We start from the raw sequence: 17126 nt of genomic DNA, 5'->3' as shown, positions 1-17126 counted from the left end.
CTTCACCTTTACAGCCTTGTTGTGTTTCTACTCACGCTCTTTAAGAATCTCTATGAGCAGTTACAGAGCAGTGAGGAAACTTCCCTCCAGAGAATTCACAGAACAAACCTAATTTCTGAGCTGAACCTGGGAGACAGAGGTCAGAGGTCAGAGCAGTGATGTTACCTCCCTGTGGTCGTTGTAGAAGAGAAACTCGACGAGAGAGGACGATGAAAGAGATGAAGTCCTGATATCGAGTTTTTCTTCCTTTGTTCTAAACTTGAGAAAACTCCTCAGAGGTTTGGTCCAGAGACGAGTTGAGCGTCTCGGAGCGGCGGCAGCAAACGTCTCATCACCACCTCCGGGAGAATGAGTCAATACCCAGCGGTGAGTCTCCGCCGCCAGCCCGCGAACCAATTACAGCCTCAACAGGCGCTTTGTACCGAGGCGGCCCTGTAATTATCCTGCAGGGATTAGAAAACCCTCCTGCACACACAGACCACGGCTAATTGAAAAATAAGAGATGAAATGAAGCTGAGAGACGACGACAGGACTCGACGCTCGCAGATTAAAGTGACAACAGATCTGGATTTCATCCGTTTTCACAGGGAAACAAAAATCTCATGTTATTAAATTAAAGTTTGGAAAAGGCGGCGAGATGCAGCTGAAAGCTCTGGGACAGACCAGTAAGAGGACCTTTAGTAACAGCTATAAAGTTAGAGTTTTACCTCGTTACATGATGCCCATCTTCTTCTATCATCACTGCTGAGGTCAGAGGTCAAAGGTCGTCGCTTTCTGTGACCTCTAATGAAAACAGAAAGAAGAGGATTCATTTTAACTAAATTCCTATTTCAAGTTCTCTTTTTAAAATGTTCAGCTGTGCAAATAACAAACTTTAAAGCTCGACAACACAGACACACACACTGCTACAAAAAGATGCAAAACAAACCAAAAAAAGACCCCACGCGGCCAAAGAAACACAAAACAACCACAAAATGACACAAAACAGCCAGAAAGCGACACAAAAATGACCTCAATGACGTACAGAACCACTTCAAACAGATGCAGAACAACTGACTGTTTCATCTTTTGCGTTGGCAGTTTTTAAAAACGCACAAAAATGAGCCTAAAAACAAAGAAACTGATGAGAAGCTGTTAAAGCTGCTGTTACAGGTTTCTACCACGAGAGGGCGCCACTGACTGAAGAAACAAATGGAGGCAATGATGATAAATGATGCTGCAGCACACGCACGCACACACACACACACACACACACACACACACACAGTCCCATTGAAGAATTTGCTGCTGTGACGTCATCCCTGCTTCCTTTAAAAGAGCTGTTTGGCCGACACCATCAATGCTGACAGGCCTTCCCCTCCTCCCCCCTCCTCCCCCCTCCTCCTCCTCCCACAGACACACAAATCTATAGTTATGATGTATTATGGATGGTGTGTCCTTATTATGCCATCTCCCAGCGGGATCAGTGAAACCGATCTCAGAGCTGCTGCTTTAATGCTGCGATGAGACGACACCACATTCAGAATCACATTCACATTATCAGCGATTTAAGCTCTTAACAACCTCTCACTTTTAAACAACTCTCTACAAAAATGATGCAACGTTCAAGCTAAAAAAAACACACAGACGTCAGTCCTGAGCGGAGCTGTTGGAGGTTTTCAGAGAACGGGCTCGGTGTTCAGTCGGTTACAGCAGGAGGTGATGAGCAGGCTGAGCTGCAGAAGTGACAGAAAAGTGAATGAAGATTTGAATGGAGCAGGTGATTCAGTCTCAGGCTCCGCTGGGAGACATTTACTCTGATGGTCTCAGTTATTTCAGGAGGAGGTTTGAGCTGAAGAGACAGAGACAGGTTGTTTTTACACACACACACACACACACACACACACACACACACACACACCTACACTGTAGAAAACCAGACTGAAAAAGACACAACACAAACATCATTAATAGTTGTGTCTCTTTCAGTATTATTTTACTTTTTAGTCATTTTATGTCTCTCTCTAGTTGTTTGCATCTCTTTGTGGTCGTCTTGTGTCTCTTTGTGTTGTTTTGTGTCTCCGTGTGGTAGGTCTGTGATTGTGGTATTTTTTTGTGCTTGTGGTCGAGTCCTCCTCGCCCGCTCTCTCCACTTGGCGGCCATCTTGGAAATAATCAGACTAACTGTGAGAGCCAGTGGTCACCTGGACATAAAAACTAAATTAAACAAAGTAGTTTCAGTAGTTTCCTAAAATAAAGTCGTGTTCTGCTTTTAATGAAACAAACAGGAGGAAGGATATAAAAAGTATTTGTCAGGGACTATTTTCAGTGGCGGATTGATCCACATCTGGTGCGACTGAGTATTTAGAGCAGCAGGACGGTGTGTGATGAGTTAACAGGAGGCGTTGGTGGAGACACTGGGGACACTGCAGTTCCTCCTGTCGACCAGCAGGGGTCAGCGACTTCATCAAAACCCTTTTATTTTCCTGTAAAGAATCATAACTGGGGCAGGAGGTGAGGAAGTGAGAGTCCATCTGTGTGTGTCTGCTCCTGATTGGACGAGGAGGACGACAGTCTGAAGGTCACACTCAAGGTCACACACACACACACACACACACACACACAGGGACAGCCATTTAATGTCCATCCAGGGATTAAATGTTTTCAGATTTGAGTCAATTTGAAACTGTCCAGGGAGTGTGTGTGTTCTGGTGTGTGTGTGAGTGTGTGGTGTGTGTGTGGTGTGTGTGTGTGTGTGTGTGTGGTGTGTGTGTGTGTGTGGATTCTCCTGCTGCTGCAGCACTGCATCGCCTCAGGGAAACATCTGTGTTAATATGCAGCAGCAGCAGCAGAGAGTCGGTTCGTCTCAGATTCAGCTGACGTCAGCAGGAGGAGGAGGAGACGAGATCCCCCATATTTCTCTTTTCTTCCCCTTTCATCCCCACACACACACACACACACACACACACACACATACAGTGAACACCCTGCAGGACTCACAACATGATGTGAGGGAGTGTGTGTGTGGAGCTGCAGGAGTGAATCCTAAAACCTGGAAGTAAGTAAGAAGTAAACTAAACTACAATAGACACTTTCACGTGAGTCAGTAAACGCCTCACGGTCTCCCTCTAACTGAGTGTGATTCAGTTAAAAAGACGCAGAAAGCAGAGTTTGGCGTTTGTTACAGACAAACACACTTCCTGCTCCAGAAGCAGAGGATCATGGGTAATCTATCCTGATAGACTTTGTTCTCTCGACATGAAAACACTGATCTGCGTTACCCCTCGTTGCTGCAGGGGGCGCTGCTGCTCAGTGAAGTTACGTTATGTTGCTTTAATGGTCAGAAACCTCAGACTAGCTCCTGTTATAACAAACCTGAACGACTGCAATCAACAACTATTTTATCATTAACACATTTAACAGGTGGAAAACAGCTTTTTTTAACAATAAAAAACCCTGAAAATGTTGAGTTTAACACATTAAAATCACATTTTAGAAGCAGGTCTGTTTACTCAGATTATTTTCTGGTCTTTTGAAGGTCACAGGAATAAAAATGTGAAATAAAAATGTTTCATCTTCTGTGTTAAAACACCTTTAAACACGATTAAAAACAAAGATTATTTCACTGTGACATCATTCATCACTATCATGTACAATATTACTTTTTAGTTCATTTTTATTTTGAACTAAAAAAACGAGACTTTCCGACTGATAAACTGTTTTAAAATGTTGTATGTTTTATAAATGTGCAGATATTTTATTTAAGGTTGAGTTAAATGTTTTTTTAGGACATCGTCCATGTGACGGGGCAGCTCTGGACAAATGCACAGCATGACTTTAATCACTAATCAGCTAATTTTACCAAACATCAGTGAACATTAAAATATATTAACAGATCAGGTCTTCATCTTATTTTGCTGCTGGTTAGAATAAAATTAAACATAAATTACACCTGAGAAATACACTCTGTCTCCTCTTATATTCAGTCATTTTTGCTTTAAAAAATAATTTTATTTTGATTAGTTTAGAAAGACCTGAACCCTTCAGGACAGAAAACTGCAGCGTCTTCACCTTTGAATTTGTTTCTAATCTTGAATAAGGATCGTGATAATAAAATCTCTGAGGATGATAAAGAATAAAGATGTGAAATATCACCACCTCTGCACAACAAACTCTGTTTCTGACTCTTAATGTTTCCGTCAGTTTCCTGGATATCAGGGTGTTTAATGACTTCTCAGTCTTTTTAACTGATGTACAGTTCACACTCAGTCAGAGGGAGTTACACACAGGTGTAGAACAGGTGTCTGAAGCTGATATTTTAAGGTCAAACAGCATAATGTTGCTTTAATCACCATAAAGATTAAAAGCAGTTTGATCAAATGTTAAAACAAATAAAGTAAAAACAGGCGCTGAGGCCTGAGAAGCAGATTTTCTTTGGTGCAAATGTGTAAAAACAAATCAGTTATTAATCAGAATATCCTGATGAAAAATGGCTGATCATGGGGGTTTACAGAGTCTGGGCAGTTTCCCGCTTGGTTGTGAGTAAGTGAGAGAGAGAGAGAGAAAGAGAGGAGGGGCTTTCTCTCTCTCTCTCTCTCCCTCCCTCTCTCTTTTCTTTTTTCTCTCCAGACGCGTAAAAACGGGCAGGAAGCGCAGAGCCGAGCACGACAAGAGGAAGGGACAGGCGCGCACACAGAGGGGAAGAACCGACGCGAATAATAAAGAGAGAGAGAGAAAAGAGAGGAGGAGAAGAAGAGGAGGGAGAAGAAGGTGGAGGAGGACTCGGAGGGCGCTGGATGTAGCCGTTTTTTTGCGGGTGTTTTCGCGGGGAATGTGCGGCTCCTCCTCAGCTGCTCTCCAACTTTCTGAATCTCTGCTCTCATGGTGAGAGGAGGACGCAGAGGATGGGAGTAACCTGGTCCTCCAAATGCCTCGCACTCTTTCTAGCTCTACACATAGGTGAGTGAAGACAGACTATCATTATTAGAATTATTAGAATTATTAATAATAAATCTAACGAAGGAAGCGGCGGTGACTCTGTGCGTTTCTCGCTTTTTCTCTCCTGTTTGAAAAAGGACAGTAAATATATTCTGTGTTTGCTGCGGCTCATTTTAAGGCTTTATGATTTTTACTAATAATTTAAGGTGTGTTTCATTATTTCTGCCGCTTCTAAAAAGCAGTTTTTAATATTTTCTGTTCGATCTGCTGCTGAAAAAGAGCGAAAAACCACGAGCTTCAGTTCCAGTGTCTCAGATCATTCAGGTCGTTTCCAGGTGAACAAAGTTAAATTCGTTCCTATAAATTGAGATGATGTGTAAAGTCGCTGTCACTTGTTTCTCCGCTGCTTTAATGAAGCAGTGGAGGCATGTGAGCAGCGGCGGCGGCGGTTCGCCTTTTCACGGGGCTACACTTCACATTCGGAGTGTGTGCGTGACACGAGAGCGTGCATGTGTGTGTGCTAACAAGGGGAATGCCCCCCCTCCACCCTCCCCCCTTTCCACCCCTCCTCCTCCCCCCTCTTCCTCCTCCCTCCCTCTCTGTCCCAAACTGGAGATATTCGCTGCTATTTTAAATTTCTACTACAAATTCATTTCATTTAAATATGTTTAAATAAAAGCAGCAGTTCTGGTTTCACAGGAGTCAAATTAAATGTTTTAATTCGGTGTGTTAGAGCAGCTGCAGAGGCCTGACTCAATGTCTCCTAATGTCTTTTATTTTAAGAGAAAAAAAGCAGGAATTCGGCTGCAATAAAATGTGGGACCGGAGCCGTTTGTCCCGGTTTGTCCCGGCTGTGCAGCTCCTCGCCGCAGTGTGCGGAGCTGCAGGGAGGCAGCAGCTCTGTCACACCCGCCGGATCACAAAAAAAAAAACGAACCGACAGCAGCCTCATCACGGTCTTAGTTTTATTTTTATTTCTATTCGACGTATCTGCTGCTGGAGAAACGAAAAGACACGAACAAGGTCGAAATAAAACGTCCTTTATTTTCCGTGTGCATGCGCGCAGCAGAGGCCGCGCACCCGCCTCGTGCACGGTGGAAAATAAAACCTGCACGATTCTTTTTTAATAAAACCACGTTTTCAGGTTCAGAACCAAAGACGAGGAGTGTGTGTGTGTGTGTGTGTGTGTGTGTGTGTGTGGGGGGGTGTTAACAGAGCAGGAGTCACCCCGCTCCTCCCCGGGATCCGTCTAATATCTGGAAGGAACGACACATAAAATGATCAGAGCTGAAACAAGAGAAATATGGAGATTGTTTTCTGCTGTTGCATTGCATAACGACGCTGTGGAGGAGGAATCTGCACGGGTGTGTGTGTGTGTGTGTGTGTGTGTTATGGTGGCGAAGAGAAATGCTGAATTATTCAAGACGCAGAATCCTCCTCTGTGCTATTGTTAGAGAGAGAGAGAGAGAGAGAGAGAGATTCACGGTCCAGAGGATCCAGGAGGAAGAAATGAGTGGAATCATGTTGGAAATAGAAAAAGTAGAAGCAGGATCAGATGAGGAGGAGAAGAGAAATGAGTCTGTGGAGCGGGAATAAAAGTCCAGAGCGAATGAAGCTGCTGAATTATTCCACACACACTGATTATTACAAGAGAGGGGATCGAATAAAATCGATTAATTGGTCTGTATTCAAATGCACCCCCTCCTCCCCTTCCACTCCCCCCTCCTCCCCTCTCACCCCCATTTATCTGAGTCCAAATCCTGCTCCTGCGGATTCTGCCTCCTTCGTTACTTTGGATCCAGATCATCTCTTCCTCCCTCTCACTCACTCTTCTTCTGCTGTTTCCACTTGGAATTTGTTTTGATTTTATTTTCTACTCTTTATTCTAATTGTTGCGCTGTGATTGGCTGCTGAGAGCGCGGGTTTTGGCGCGCTGCTGCTGCAGCAGATTTCACATCCAAACGCCCCATTTTACAAAATAAAAAAATCAGGCATCGAAAGTCTGCAGAGAAAATAAATCCACTGCGCAGATCTTTAAACGGATTCCTGTGCAGGTTGTTGGCAGTGATGGTTAAAACCTGCTTCACTGTCTTTATGGGTTTTTATTGTTTTAATTTTGGGGGTTATTTTTACGCGCGTAAAAATGGCCTCGTGTGTCGGAGGTGGGTGTGTCTGTGGAAGCTACAACACGCTGCTTCTGGCATCGATGCACTGCAGGCAACAGTGTGTGTGTGTGTGTGTGTGTGTGTGTAGGTGGGGGTGAATGAGTGCGAGCGTGCCTGCTGATGGGAGGCGTGAACGAAAGTGCCGCGTGCGCGCGCCTTCCATCGTGTGCGTGTGTGATGGGACTGTCCTGGTTTCACTCGCGCAGAGATAAAACCCGAAAAGACACAAAAAATAAAAATGAGTAGATGAATAAATAAAAGGATGGAGGGAGCGGGTGGAGGAGGGGTGGAAATACTGGGAGTAAAAAGAGAAAAGAAATGTTGGAGCAGGAATAAAAGACACGAAACGAATAAAAGAACGGGCTCAGGTCTGCAGCAGCTCTGAACAGATGATGTGGATATAATAAATATAATAACATAAAACATAAAAACATTTTTTAGAAAAGAAGGAAACGTGGAAAACGACGTTTCTGCGCCTGAAAATGCAGAAAAAACGAGCGAAAAAGGCAAAAATAAAACTACAAATGTTTCTCTAAATTTAACCTCAGCTTTATTTAAATTTTAATAAATAATAAATCCACGTTGATAAGAATAAAAAATACAAAATAAAAATGTATTAAAAAATGATGAATTCTCGGTCAGAAATTGAGGATATTAAAGTGGAGTGAATGGGTTTTGGGTGAGGAGGGTGAGGAGGGTGAGGAGGGTGAGTCCGCTTCATTCATGTGTTTTGTGACCTTGTTTGGAGCTGACTGATTAAAAAGAAATAACGTTGGTGATGTGATGGTGCAGAGAGAGACGGTGCATGTTGCAGTGATGGCAGCCGGTTAGTGTGAGATGATGTAATGCCTCTAACATACAGTGGGAGAGACAATGGAGAGGGAGGGAGGGGGGAGGGAGGGGAGGAGAGGGGGGGTCTGACTCTCATTCATACACTGATTGAACATTAGGAGAAGCTGTAGAGACATTACAGTGATTTGACTTCATGAAAACAACAAGAAAATAAAAATATCAGCTCATTCATTTGAATTAAATTCCAAAAAATAAAATGTTATGTTTTAAAATGGATAAAAATGAACCTTTAATTTACTATAATAAACTCTAATAAGCACTGAGAGATTCAATCACTAACAATCATAATAAAGAGAAAACAGATTATTACTCTGATACAATAATAAAGTAAAACACCTGTGATGTTATAGAGTAATAAAAACATGATTATTAAAGGAACACTGCTAAAGACAAATAAAGTTATGTAAGGTTTTATTTGTCATTAGAATATTATATAAGAATAAAACTGTGATTAAAATAAATACTGTTATTCTGATAACTGCCAAAGATATTCAGTGACTCATACAGGAAACACATGAGCTGTTTTTACACTGAAAATGTTAATGATTACTTTTTTAATTGTTATATAATACAGTTGTTCATCAGTCAACCTCCTTCCTTTTCCCTTTCTGATTAATTTTAATCATTAAGGAATAAAGTGTCTGTTTCAGTCTCTGTGAGCTGAAGCGACGTCTTCAGTTGTTTTGTCTGAAAAACTCTTAAAACCTGAATATTTTCAATTAACACACATAAAACCCTCAGTGTAGAAGGAGAAATGTAAAAAGTCTGGCAATAAAATGAGCTGCAGATTGCATTTTTAATTAATCATCCATTTGTTTCAGCTTTAACTTTGACTTTTAGCGCCTCGCAGTATCACTCCTACTCTGTGGTAAATTTAGGAGTAATTTATACGTTTATTGGACCTTGACTGGGTTGCGTTTGGAGTTGGGGTTGGGGATATATCACAGTTCCATCTTCCCATATCGTGGGTGTTTCTATTTGTGGTTTTCGTCTCAGTTTCAGAGACATTACAGCTCTAATCATTAATATAAAACAGAAAGAGGAGTGGGCCCAGGACGCTGCCCTGTGGAACACCACAGGTGATTGAGATCCACCGACCTCAGCCTGCTGATCTCTCCCTGATAAGACTTATACTCCTAATTTATAAAGTTAAATATCACAAATATAAATCTATACAGCATATAACACCCTCCCATTCAGATAAGGAAAACTCCCCCCATCAGAAGCTTTAACGAGGGTTAAAATGATTTTTCAGACTAATTATCTTCACATAAATAATGTCACTGTGCCAAACAACTAGTGTGAAAGACTTTCAGCTTCTATCTTCTTTAGTTTCTGAGATTTTGAGGCTTCAAAAAAGGAAATGACATTAAAAATAAAATAAAGTTCATAAGTTCATTTGAACTCTTCATGCTAAAGGCTTAACATTCTCAGGGATTATTCTGTGTCTCTAACTTCTAAAATGTTTCACCTACAGTTGCATATTTCAGATCGTTTCAATCTTTATATATTAAACTCATGTTACAGTAGTTTTCTAGCAGCTGTAGCTGCAATAAGTCAAAATATCAGATTTATGAGGCTTTAAACTGGAAAAATAAAATGATTTCACGCCTTTATTTTCAGTGTACGTGTGACAAAAACTACTCTAAGTTTTACTTTGTAAAGGCACAAAATATGAAGCTGCTGCCTCGAACCAAACGAAGTAAATTTAAAGATAAATTCATTCACAGGCTGTTAGCAACATGAAAAGTCTATTTCCTGCTCATGTACAGTGACAGTCAGAGGCTCATTAGAAACAGATATATAGTCACATGAATCGACAATAAAAGCCTTTAAGCTGCAGAAAAAGCGTCTAAACTGGTGTTTCTGAGTAAACGAGCTGTGTAGTTCAGCGTCCACCCCCCCACCGTGTCCTCCTCTAACAGCCGTGTCTCGTCCTACACGTCACGCTGTGTTAGTCCACAGTTTGATCGAGTGGAACCGGACAGCAGGCGTGTTATTATCCAAACCAATCAATCAGCCTGATCCCCTGCTTAACGAACCACGCACACACACACACACACACACACAGGCTGAGTTAACAGAGGTCATGTAAAGAGGCGTGTGTGTGTCGTGTTAGTGCACGTGTGTGTGTGTGTGTGTGGAGGCGTGTCCGACCTGGCAACCCGCGGCGTGTTTTACAGTCGGGTTTTCTCTCGTAAAAGTGAATTAGGGAGGTGACACACACACACACGCAATTAACACGGGTTTAGCTGAACACACAGCCTCAGAGGTCAAAGGTCAAACCTGCATTAAATGTCTAGAGACGTTTCACTTCTCAACTAAATTCAGCTTCAGTTTAAATCAGGACGAGTGTGAGAATGAGTGTTGCTGCTCTCAGAGGCTGATGTTCAGTTAATCTGATGCTTTAAAGCAACAATATTTGACAGTTTGACCTTAAAATATCAGCTTCAGAATCCTAATGATTAAAGTTCAGAGTAACACTGAACTGTGGATCAGTTAAAGAGAAGTCATTAAAAAGCAGCGTTCACCTCTGATATCCAGGAAACTGACTGAAATATCAAGAGTTAGAAACAGAGTTTGGCACTTCCTGCCTCAGAAGGAGAAGAGCATCATGGGTAACATGAAAACAGTGGGCGAGTGAGAGCAAGAGGTGGAAGTTGTAAAGCTGATTTTTAATAATTAATAGATCAGTGTCAGATTAACACAGAGGAGGTCCCTGAACTACAGTTTAATCAAGAGCTGCAGCACCGTGTCACATGAGCTTCAGGCTACTCTCCACCAGACTCCATTCAAAAACTGACTCATTTTAATGGAGTTAAATTGAAAAACACCTTATATTTTTGGCATTTAACAGCTACAACAACCACAAGGCTTTGCAACCAACTGGTATTGAGATAACTTTACACACTGTATTCTCATGTTTTCACACAGTTATTGTCGACATCTTCTAGTTTTCCCTTCTTTATATCACTGTTTACCTACTGTATAATTAAAGCTGCCTGTCTCTGTTTTGGTTGAAATGTTTTCTGTTATTTGCTGATGATGCTGTCAGGTAAATATAACATCCACCTGCTGTAGATATATACAGTTTAAATCTGAGCTCACAGTTAAAGTTTGATGAGTTTGACAGACTGAAATATACCAAAGGATTTATCAGACGATGCACAAACGTTACCTGTGTAGGACGTGATGTAAACACTAAAGAATAACATTAAAAATTTAAGTGTTTTTTTAAGTTTGGAGGTTTGCAAAAGGAAAACAGAAAACAAATAAAGTCATGAATTAACTATGACTCAGATGTTTTTAAAGTTTGGTCGATCGTCCAATAGGAAAACACATATGATGACTGACAGAAGACGCAGCCAATCACAGGCCTGTCTTTTTCTAGCAAAGAGTTTTCAAACAGAGACGTGTATTCCTGTTTAGAGTAAACTCTCCTCTCTCTCCTCACCTTCCTCCCCCCTCCTCTCCTGCAGTCTCTGTGTTGCAGACGGTGCTGGTCAGTGCTGGTCAATGTGACTCGGTGTTTAAAGGTTTCTCGGACTGTCTGCTTCAGCTGGGGGAGAACATGGCCAACTATCCCCAGGACCTGGACGACAGGGAGAACCTGCACAAGATCTGCACGTACGTTCTTATTTTTTCCAAACCTTTAAACATATCAGGTCAGAGATGGTCTTACCTTTAGGACGAGGAGACTGATGCAGAAACAGGGACCTGGAAAGACAGAATATCATCATTTCTCTCTGTATTTTCTAGCTTCTCAGCACAGGCAGATAAACACAGACACCTGCTGTTAAATGAATATCCAGTAATAAAGAGTATAATCACATTTAGAGCACATAGAGCACTCCTTCAAGTATTACTGCAAATTCAACAACAAATCCAGGCAATTTCCCTCCAAGAAGAGTCAGATTAAATAAATACATTTCCATGTTTCTTTCTGAAAACTAATCTAAATCTAATCAGACGCTTTCTTCATAAAATAATCTAATTCAGGGCCAATGCTGTAAAAAACTGAGGTGCAGTGAAGTCAGTTTTTCCTCACAAATCTGTAATTTTTCTTTCTTGCCACAAAAAATAAACAATAAACAGACAGTATTTGTTTTAATGCAGCTGCAGCCTGTTTATTTAGATTTTCTATTTTAATGCCTATTTGTTCTATTTCTGTCCGGTGGCCTCTGAAATGACACAGGAAATAATATGAGTGATTTAAGATCAAATCCTAAGGGGGGAGACTGATGGAGGTTTTTGGGGGAGGGTGGGGGTGCATCTGTGCAAGGCAGGGGTCTTTGCTAGCCAGCTGACCCCCCCACCCTCCTTTTATCCCTCATCCCACCATCCAAACCGGGTGGGCACCAGATGGCACACTGCAGCAAGAAACCCCCTCCTCCACACACACACATGATTTTTTAATTCAGTGACAGCTCCATCACAGCGGTGTTGAGGCGTGGCAAGGGGGGGGGTGTTAATACACCTCCACACACACACACACACACACACACACACACACACACACGCACGCACACACACACACGTTAATTGCTCAGAGATGTAGCATCGACACGACTCGGTTCAGAAGGTCAACATCAATAAGAGCAGATTGGAAGATTGGATTAGATACGGGTGTGTGTGTGTGTGTGTGTGTGTGTGGGTGTGTGTGTGTGTGTGTGTGTGTGCATCAGTGATCAGGCCGGTGTCATCTTTACATTAAACTGAGAGGAGGAAGGGAAAAAAAAATGAGATGAGGAGAGAGAGGAGAGGAGAGGAGAGGAGGAGAGAGGAGAGGAGGAGAGGAGGAGAGGAAAAACAAAAAGAAGACAGAAAATAGACGATGCTTCAGGATGAATAAAACATCAACCCTGGAAGAACTGAGGGGAGGAATGGAGAGAAGAGGAGAGGAACAACGAAAGGGGGAGGAAGAGAGGGAGGAAGATAAAAGGAGGGAGAAAGAAAGGAAAGAAAGAAGAGAGAAGGTAACAAAGGGGGGAGGAAGAAGGAAGAAGGTAAAGATGATAGTGAAGGATGGAGAAAAGAGGGAAGGTAATAACGAAGGAAAGGGAGGGAAAGAAGGCAGGAAACAAGGGATGAGGAAAGAGGAGAGGATGGAGGGATCTATAGGGAGGGAAAGGAGGAGAGATTTCACCAGGAGGAAGACAGGATGTGGAGAATTAATCTTGGAAGAAAAGGAGAGGAAGAGGGAAGAGAGGAAGAATAACAAGGAGAGATGAGAGACAGATGAAGGGAAAAGAAAGGGAGGAGGAAACAAAGGAGGGGAAAGAGAAGAGAGATGAATCAAGTTTCAGGGATTTTTAACTGGAGCAGGTGAATTCATTTTATTTTAATTTGAATTGTTGTGATTTAATCACAAAGAACCGGCCTCTATTAATCCACTGTATCTAATCCTGTGCTCCTTCCGTCTTAATTCAGTCACCTGAGCTTTAATTTTCGACGGCTTCCCTGGTTTAATTTGTTTTAGAAAAAGGCAGCAACACTTAAAACTAAAAGACTGACTCAGACCTGCTGAGTTTTGACTCATCTGTGGCTGAGAGCCTCTTGAGTGGGTTTATTATTTGGTTTTTTAATTATATAAACTAATCTTCCTGCCCAGCACTCATGGAGAAAACAGTGCAGTAATATGTCTGCACTTGCTTTAGTTGTGTTTTCTCCACCGGCTGTGTCCTCATAAGCTTTTTTCTCGCTGTGTTTTCTGAGCTGCCAGATTCTGGGATGACTTCCACTCTTGGCTCTGTTGCATCCAGTTTTAAAAAACCAGCCTCCCACTGCAGTCATGAGCTTGTGGTGTTAATGCTCGCTGTGTTTTCTCCTGCCAGTTACTGGGATAACTTCCACTCCTGTGCCACGACGGCGCTGGCCGACTGCCAGGAGGGAGCGACGGACCTCTGGGAGAAACTGAAAAAGGAGTCCCGCAACCTGGATTTCCGTGGGAGTTTGTTTGAACTCTGTGGCGGCGGCAACGGAGCCCCCAGATCTGCCGACGCCAGGGGCCTCGCCTTGGTCCTAACCACACTGCCCACCATACTGACTTGGCTGGCGTTTTAACAGAAACGAGGAGGAAAAAATAAAAACACAAAGCGAAAAACAAGAAAAAAAGGAAAAACCCAAATGAAAAAAAGAAAATAGAAAAAGAGTGATAGCTACTCTTCGATAAATACGACTGAGTTTGAATTCATCACCAGAAAACTACACCCAGAATGGATTTTTACTACGACATCACTGTACGGCGGCCTGGTTCGCCTTCCTGGGACGTCTGCAGGCCGTCCCACAGGACCGCTCATCCAATCACACGCTGACCTGACCCGGAGGTCGACGACATGAAATATTCAACGAGCTGAAATGATGACAATGATGAAAATTTGATGGATTCTTGCCCGCTTACAATCGTGGAATTACACAGTATTAAAGTCAACCATGAATTATTGATGTTTAGTAGGCTAGGCCTAGACAGCACTATGTGACTGCTGGGTGCTGACACACTATCAGGCTATATATTAGGGATCCCATATCGCCTGAGGCACGTCTTCATGTGTAACGCCAGGCTGAGCTAAACTCCACTAAAATCAATAAGACGAGTCGAGGCCTTGAGCCCATTTCAGCCTCATTTCCATCACGGACAGTTTCTCCTTTTTTTTTTTTATTGCACCAAGTTGACTCTGATGAGCCTGGTGGGTTTGACGGACTGAGTGCTTGATGGTGATGTACTATTTGTATTCTTATTGGCTGTTTATTGTGCTCAGGCCGCGGTCACACCAGCTTTTCTTTGAACAGAGTCGTCACAGTTGGTGGTGAGGTCAGTTTTGCACAGAATCCTCTTTTGACAAAAATCAAGTATTGACCTTTGACCCACGCAGCATGGCTTGCAGTCAATCGTGAGCCTGCAGCAGGTGTATTCTTAGTGTTTTAGTTTTCGTTGTTGAGCTGGCTACCATCGACAGAATCAACACCACCTGAAGAAAAGTCGCTCTGCCGGTTTCTGGTGTGACCGTAGCCTTGTTTTTCCCCACCACGCTCTGAGGTGTAGGGACGTAGTTGAGAGTATAACGCCTGCTTTTCATTAAACAACAGTTTAGACTGATGTTACCGTGCATGAAGTCAGATCAGACAGTCTCAAAACATTTCAGGAAATGAGCACAAACTCTGAAATGTTCATTAATGCTGTTATATGGAACAGCAGCAAGGAAGTAACAGTTTTCTGCTTCTGGTAGCATGAGTTGTTCGCTAATGGTTTCCACCTAGCTAAAATGGCTTGACTCAAAACAACTTAAACTCAGTTGTTCCTAATGTTTAGCACTAGCTTGAGTCAGGTTAGCTAACATTTTGTTTTGGCTAGCTAAAACAAATTGAGTCAAGCCAGCTAAATTCAGTTTAGCATCTTGGGCTGTTAGCTAACAGTTTAGCTCGGAAGCTTAAACAAATTGACGAATGCTAACTAATGGTTTGTGTTAGCTAACTTCACACAAGTTAGCTCCTAACAATTGAGAATGTTACCTAACAGTTCTGTTTGGTAACTAGAAGGCCAGTTTAGAAAAGTTCAACTAGGCAGGTTAGCTAATTATTCAGTTTAGCAGCTATTTAAAACCGATTGAGATATTCAGCCAACAGTTTGATTTAGCAGCCAAATCAGATTCGGTCAGGCTAGCTAACAGTTTGGTTTAGTGGCTAGAGGTAGAGTCAATTTGGTTTTGTGGTTAAACCCTAATATGTCTGTTTGTAATAGTTCAATTAAGCAGTTAAAACAGATTTTGTCTGCTTAGCTAACATTTTAGTTAACCACCTAAAAGAAGTATTTCAGGTTAGCCAACACTTTGGTTTACTGGATTGACAAAAGCTAGCCACTAGCTAATTTTAGTAACTAAAACAAACTAACAGCTCAGTAAGCAACTATAAAAAAAATGAGTCAGGTTAGCTAACAGTTTAATGCAGTAGCTAAACCAGGGTGTTTTAAATTAGCTAACAGGTTCATTGGCAGTTAAAAAAGACTGAAACGGTTTTAGCTTAAAGGCTAAAACAGACAATGTTTGGGTTAGCCAGCTAAATTGGGATCAACAGCTAGCAGTTGAAGGACTATTTGGTGAGCTAAGAGTTAGCACATAGCAGCTAAAACAACTCAGCTAATCAATAAAAAAAAAACAACTTTCCCTTCAGGTAGAAAATGTTTTAGAAATTTTGAACCCAGGTTGTCAGAGTTTAACTTAAACATCTTTTATGAAGTAAAACGTACTTGTAGCATTTCTGTCTTTTCTTGCTTGAATCAGTTTGTGTTTTTGGACGTTGTGCTCATTTCCTGAAATCTCACGAGAACAAGTTAAAAGTGTAAATCGACGTAGGACACATCAGACACATCATGGAAACTCTTCAAGGATGTTTTTTGACGTGAAAGAAGAAGCATATATTAGATTGAACTTTATTCGTATTGGTGGTTGATTTCCTGCCGTTCTTCTGCCCCCGCCACATCCCTGCTGTGTTAGAGACGAATGAATCTGTGAGCAAAAGACGTGGTTGCCGAAAGAAAGAAATATGATTTTTTTGAAAAGCCGACAGCAATACGAAGACATGACTTCGAGGCCAGTGTAGCTAAAAAAAAAAAAACGAGAAAAAAGAAAGAAAAAAACAAACCGTGGCTGAAGAGCGATAAGACTGTTGCCGTTTAGCACATCCCCCCTTTTCATAAGCCAGTGATTCATACTAGAAGACCTTAGAGATGATATATTTTAGGTCTGTATGTTAGATTAAAAAGCTGAGTCCCAACAGTACAGTAGCATCATAAACTACATAAATACAGTAAATAAATCCGAGGAGGTTGTTTATTTCTTTGCTGAGGCACAGACAACGTTTCCACTGCCTTCTGACAAAAAGATGTGTACTTCTGTTTGTTTGTTGGTTTGTCTCTTCGTTTGTTTATGGGGATGTTGCGTAACAAAAGAGTTTTAAAAAAAAGAGGACTTATTCCAAAAAGATCATCTAACAAGAGAATATGTATATCAAAAAGGATTTTGAGAAAATAAATGCTAAAATAAAAAAGCTATATTATAGATAGTCTATCCCAGACAGTTTTAACACAAGATTGATACCTTACAGATTATAGGCCTACTGAGATATAAAAAATAAATAATAAAAGATTGCTAAAATGATAAAGAGTAAATAAATAAAATGACTAATGTTTGAAAAGAA

General features: G+C 41.6%; 2 protein-coding genes across 3 annotated transcripts in view; one reads left to right on the top strand and one right to left on the bottom strand.

Annotated features, from left to right (window-relative positions):
• The window catches only part of LOC108874826 (coagulation factor XIII A chain), a 24314-nt gene extending 12793 nt beyond the window's left edge, over nt 1-11521 (bottom strand). For both annotated transcript variants that reach the window (XM_051069004.1, XM_018663368.2), the window contains exons 1-2: nt 11389-11521; nt 708-783 (exon numbers count right to left, since the gene is read on the bottom strand). The gene's annotated coding sequence lies outside the window, so the exon portion shown is untranslated. The remainder of the gene's footprint in view (nt 1-707; nt 784-11388) is intronic.
• nrn1a (neuritin 1a) lies at nt 4613-17126 on the top strand. The gene is made up of 3 exons (XM_018663369.2): nt 4613-4938; nt 11414-11561; nt 13769-17126. The coding sequence occupies exons 1-3, from the start codon at nt 4884-4886 to the stop codon at nt 13995-13997; spliced, it is 432 nt and encodes a 143-aa protein (XP_018518885.1). The 5' UTR covers nt 4613-4883; the 3' UTR covers nt 13998-17126.

Source organism: Lates calcarifer, unplaced genomic scaffold (assembly GCF_001640805.2).
Source record: "Lates calcarifer isolate ASB-BC8 unplaced genomic scaffold, TLL_Latcal_v3 _unitig_5616_quiver_586, whole genome shotgun sequence".
NCBI lineage: Eukaryota > Metazoa > Chordata > Actinopteri > Centropomidae > Lates > Lates calcarifer.
Note: the sequence above shows the minus strand (reverse complement) of the source record. Positions and strands in the feature narration are given on the sequence as shown.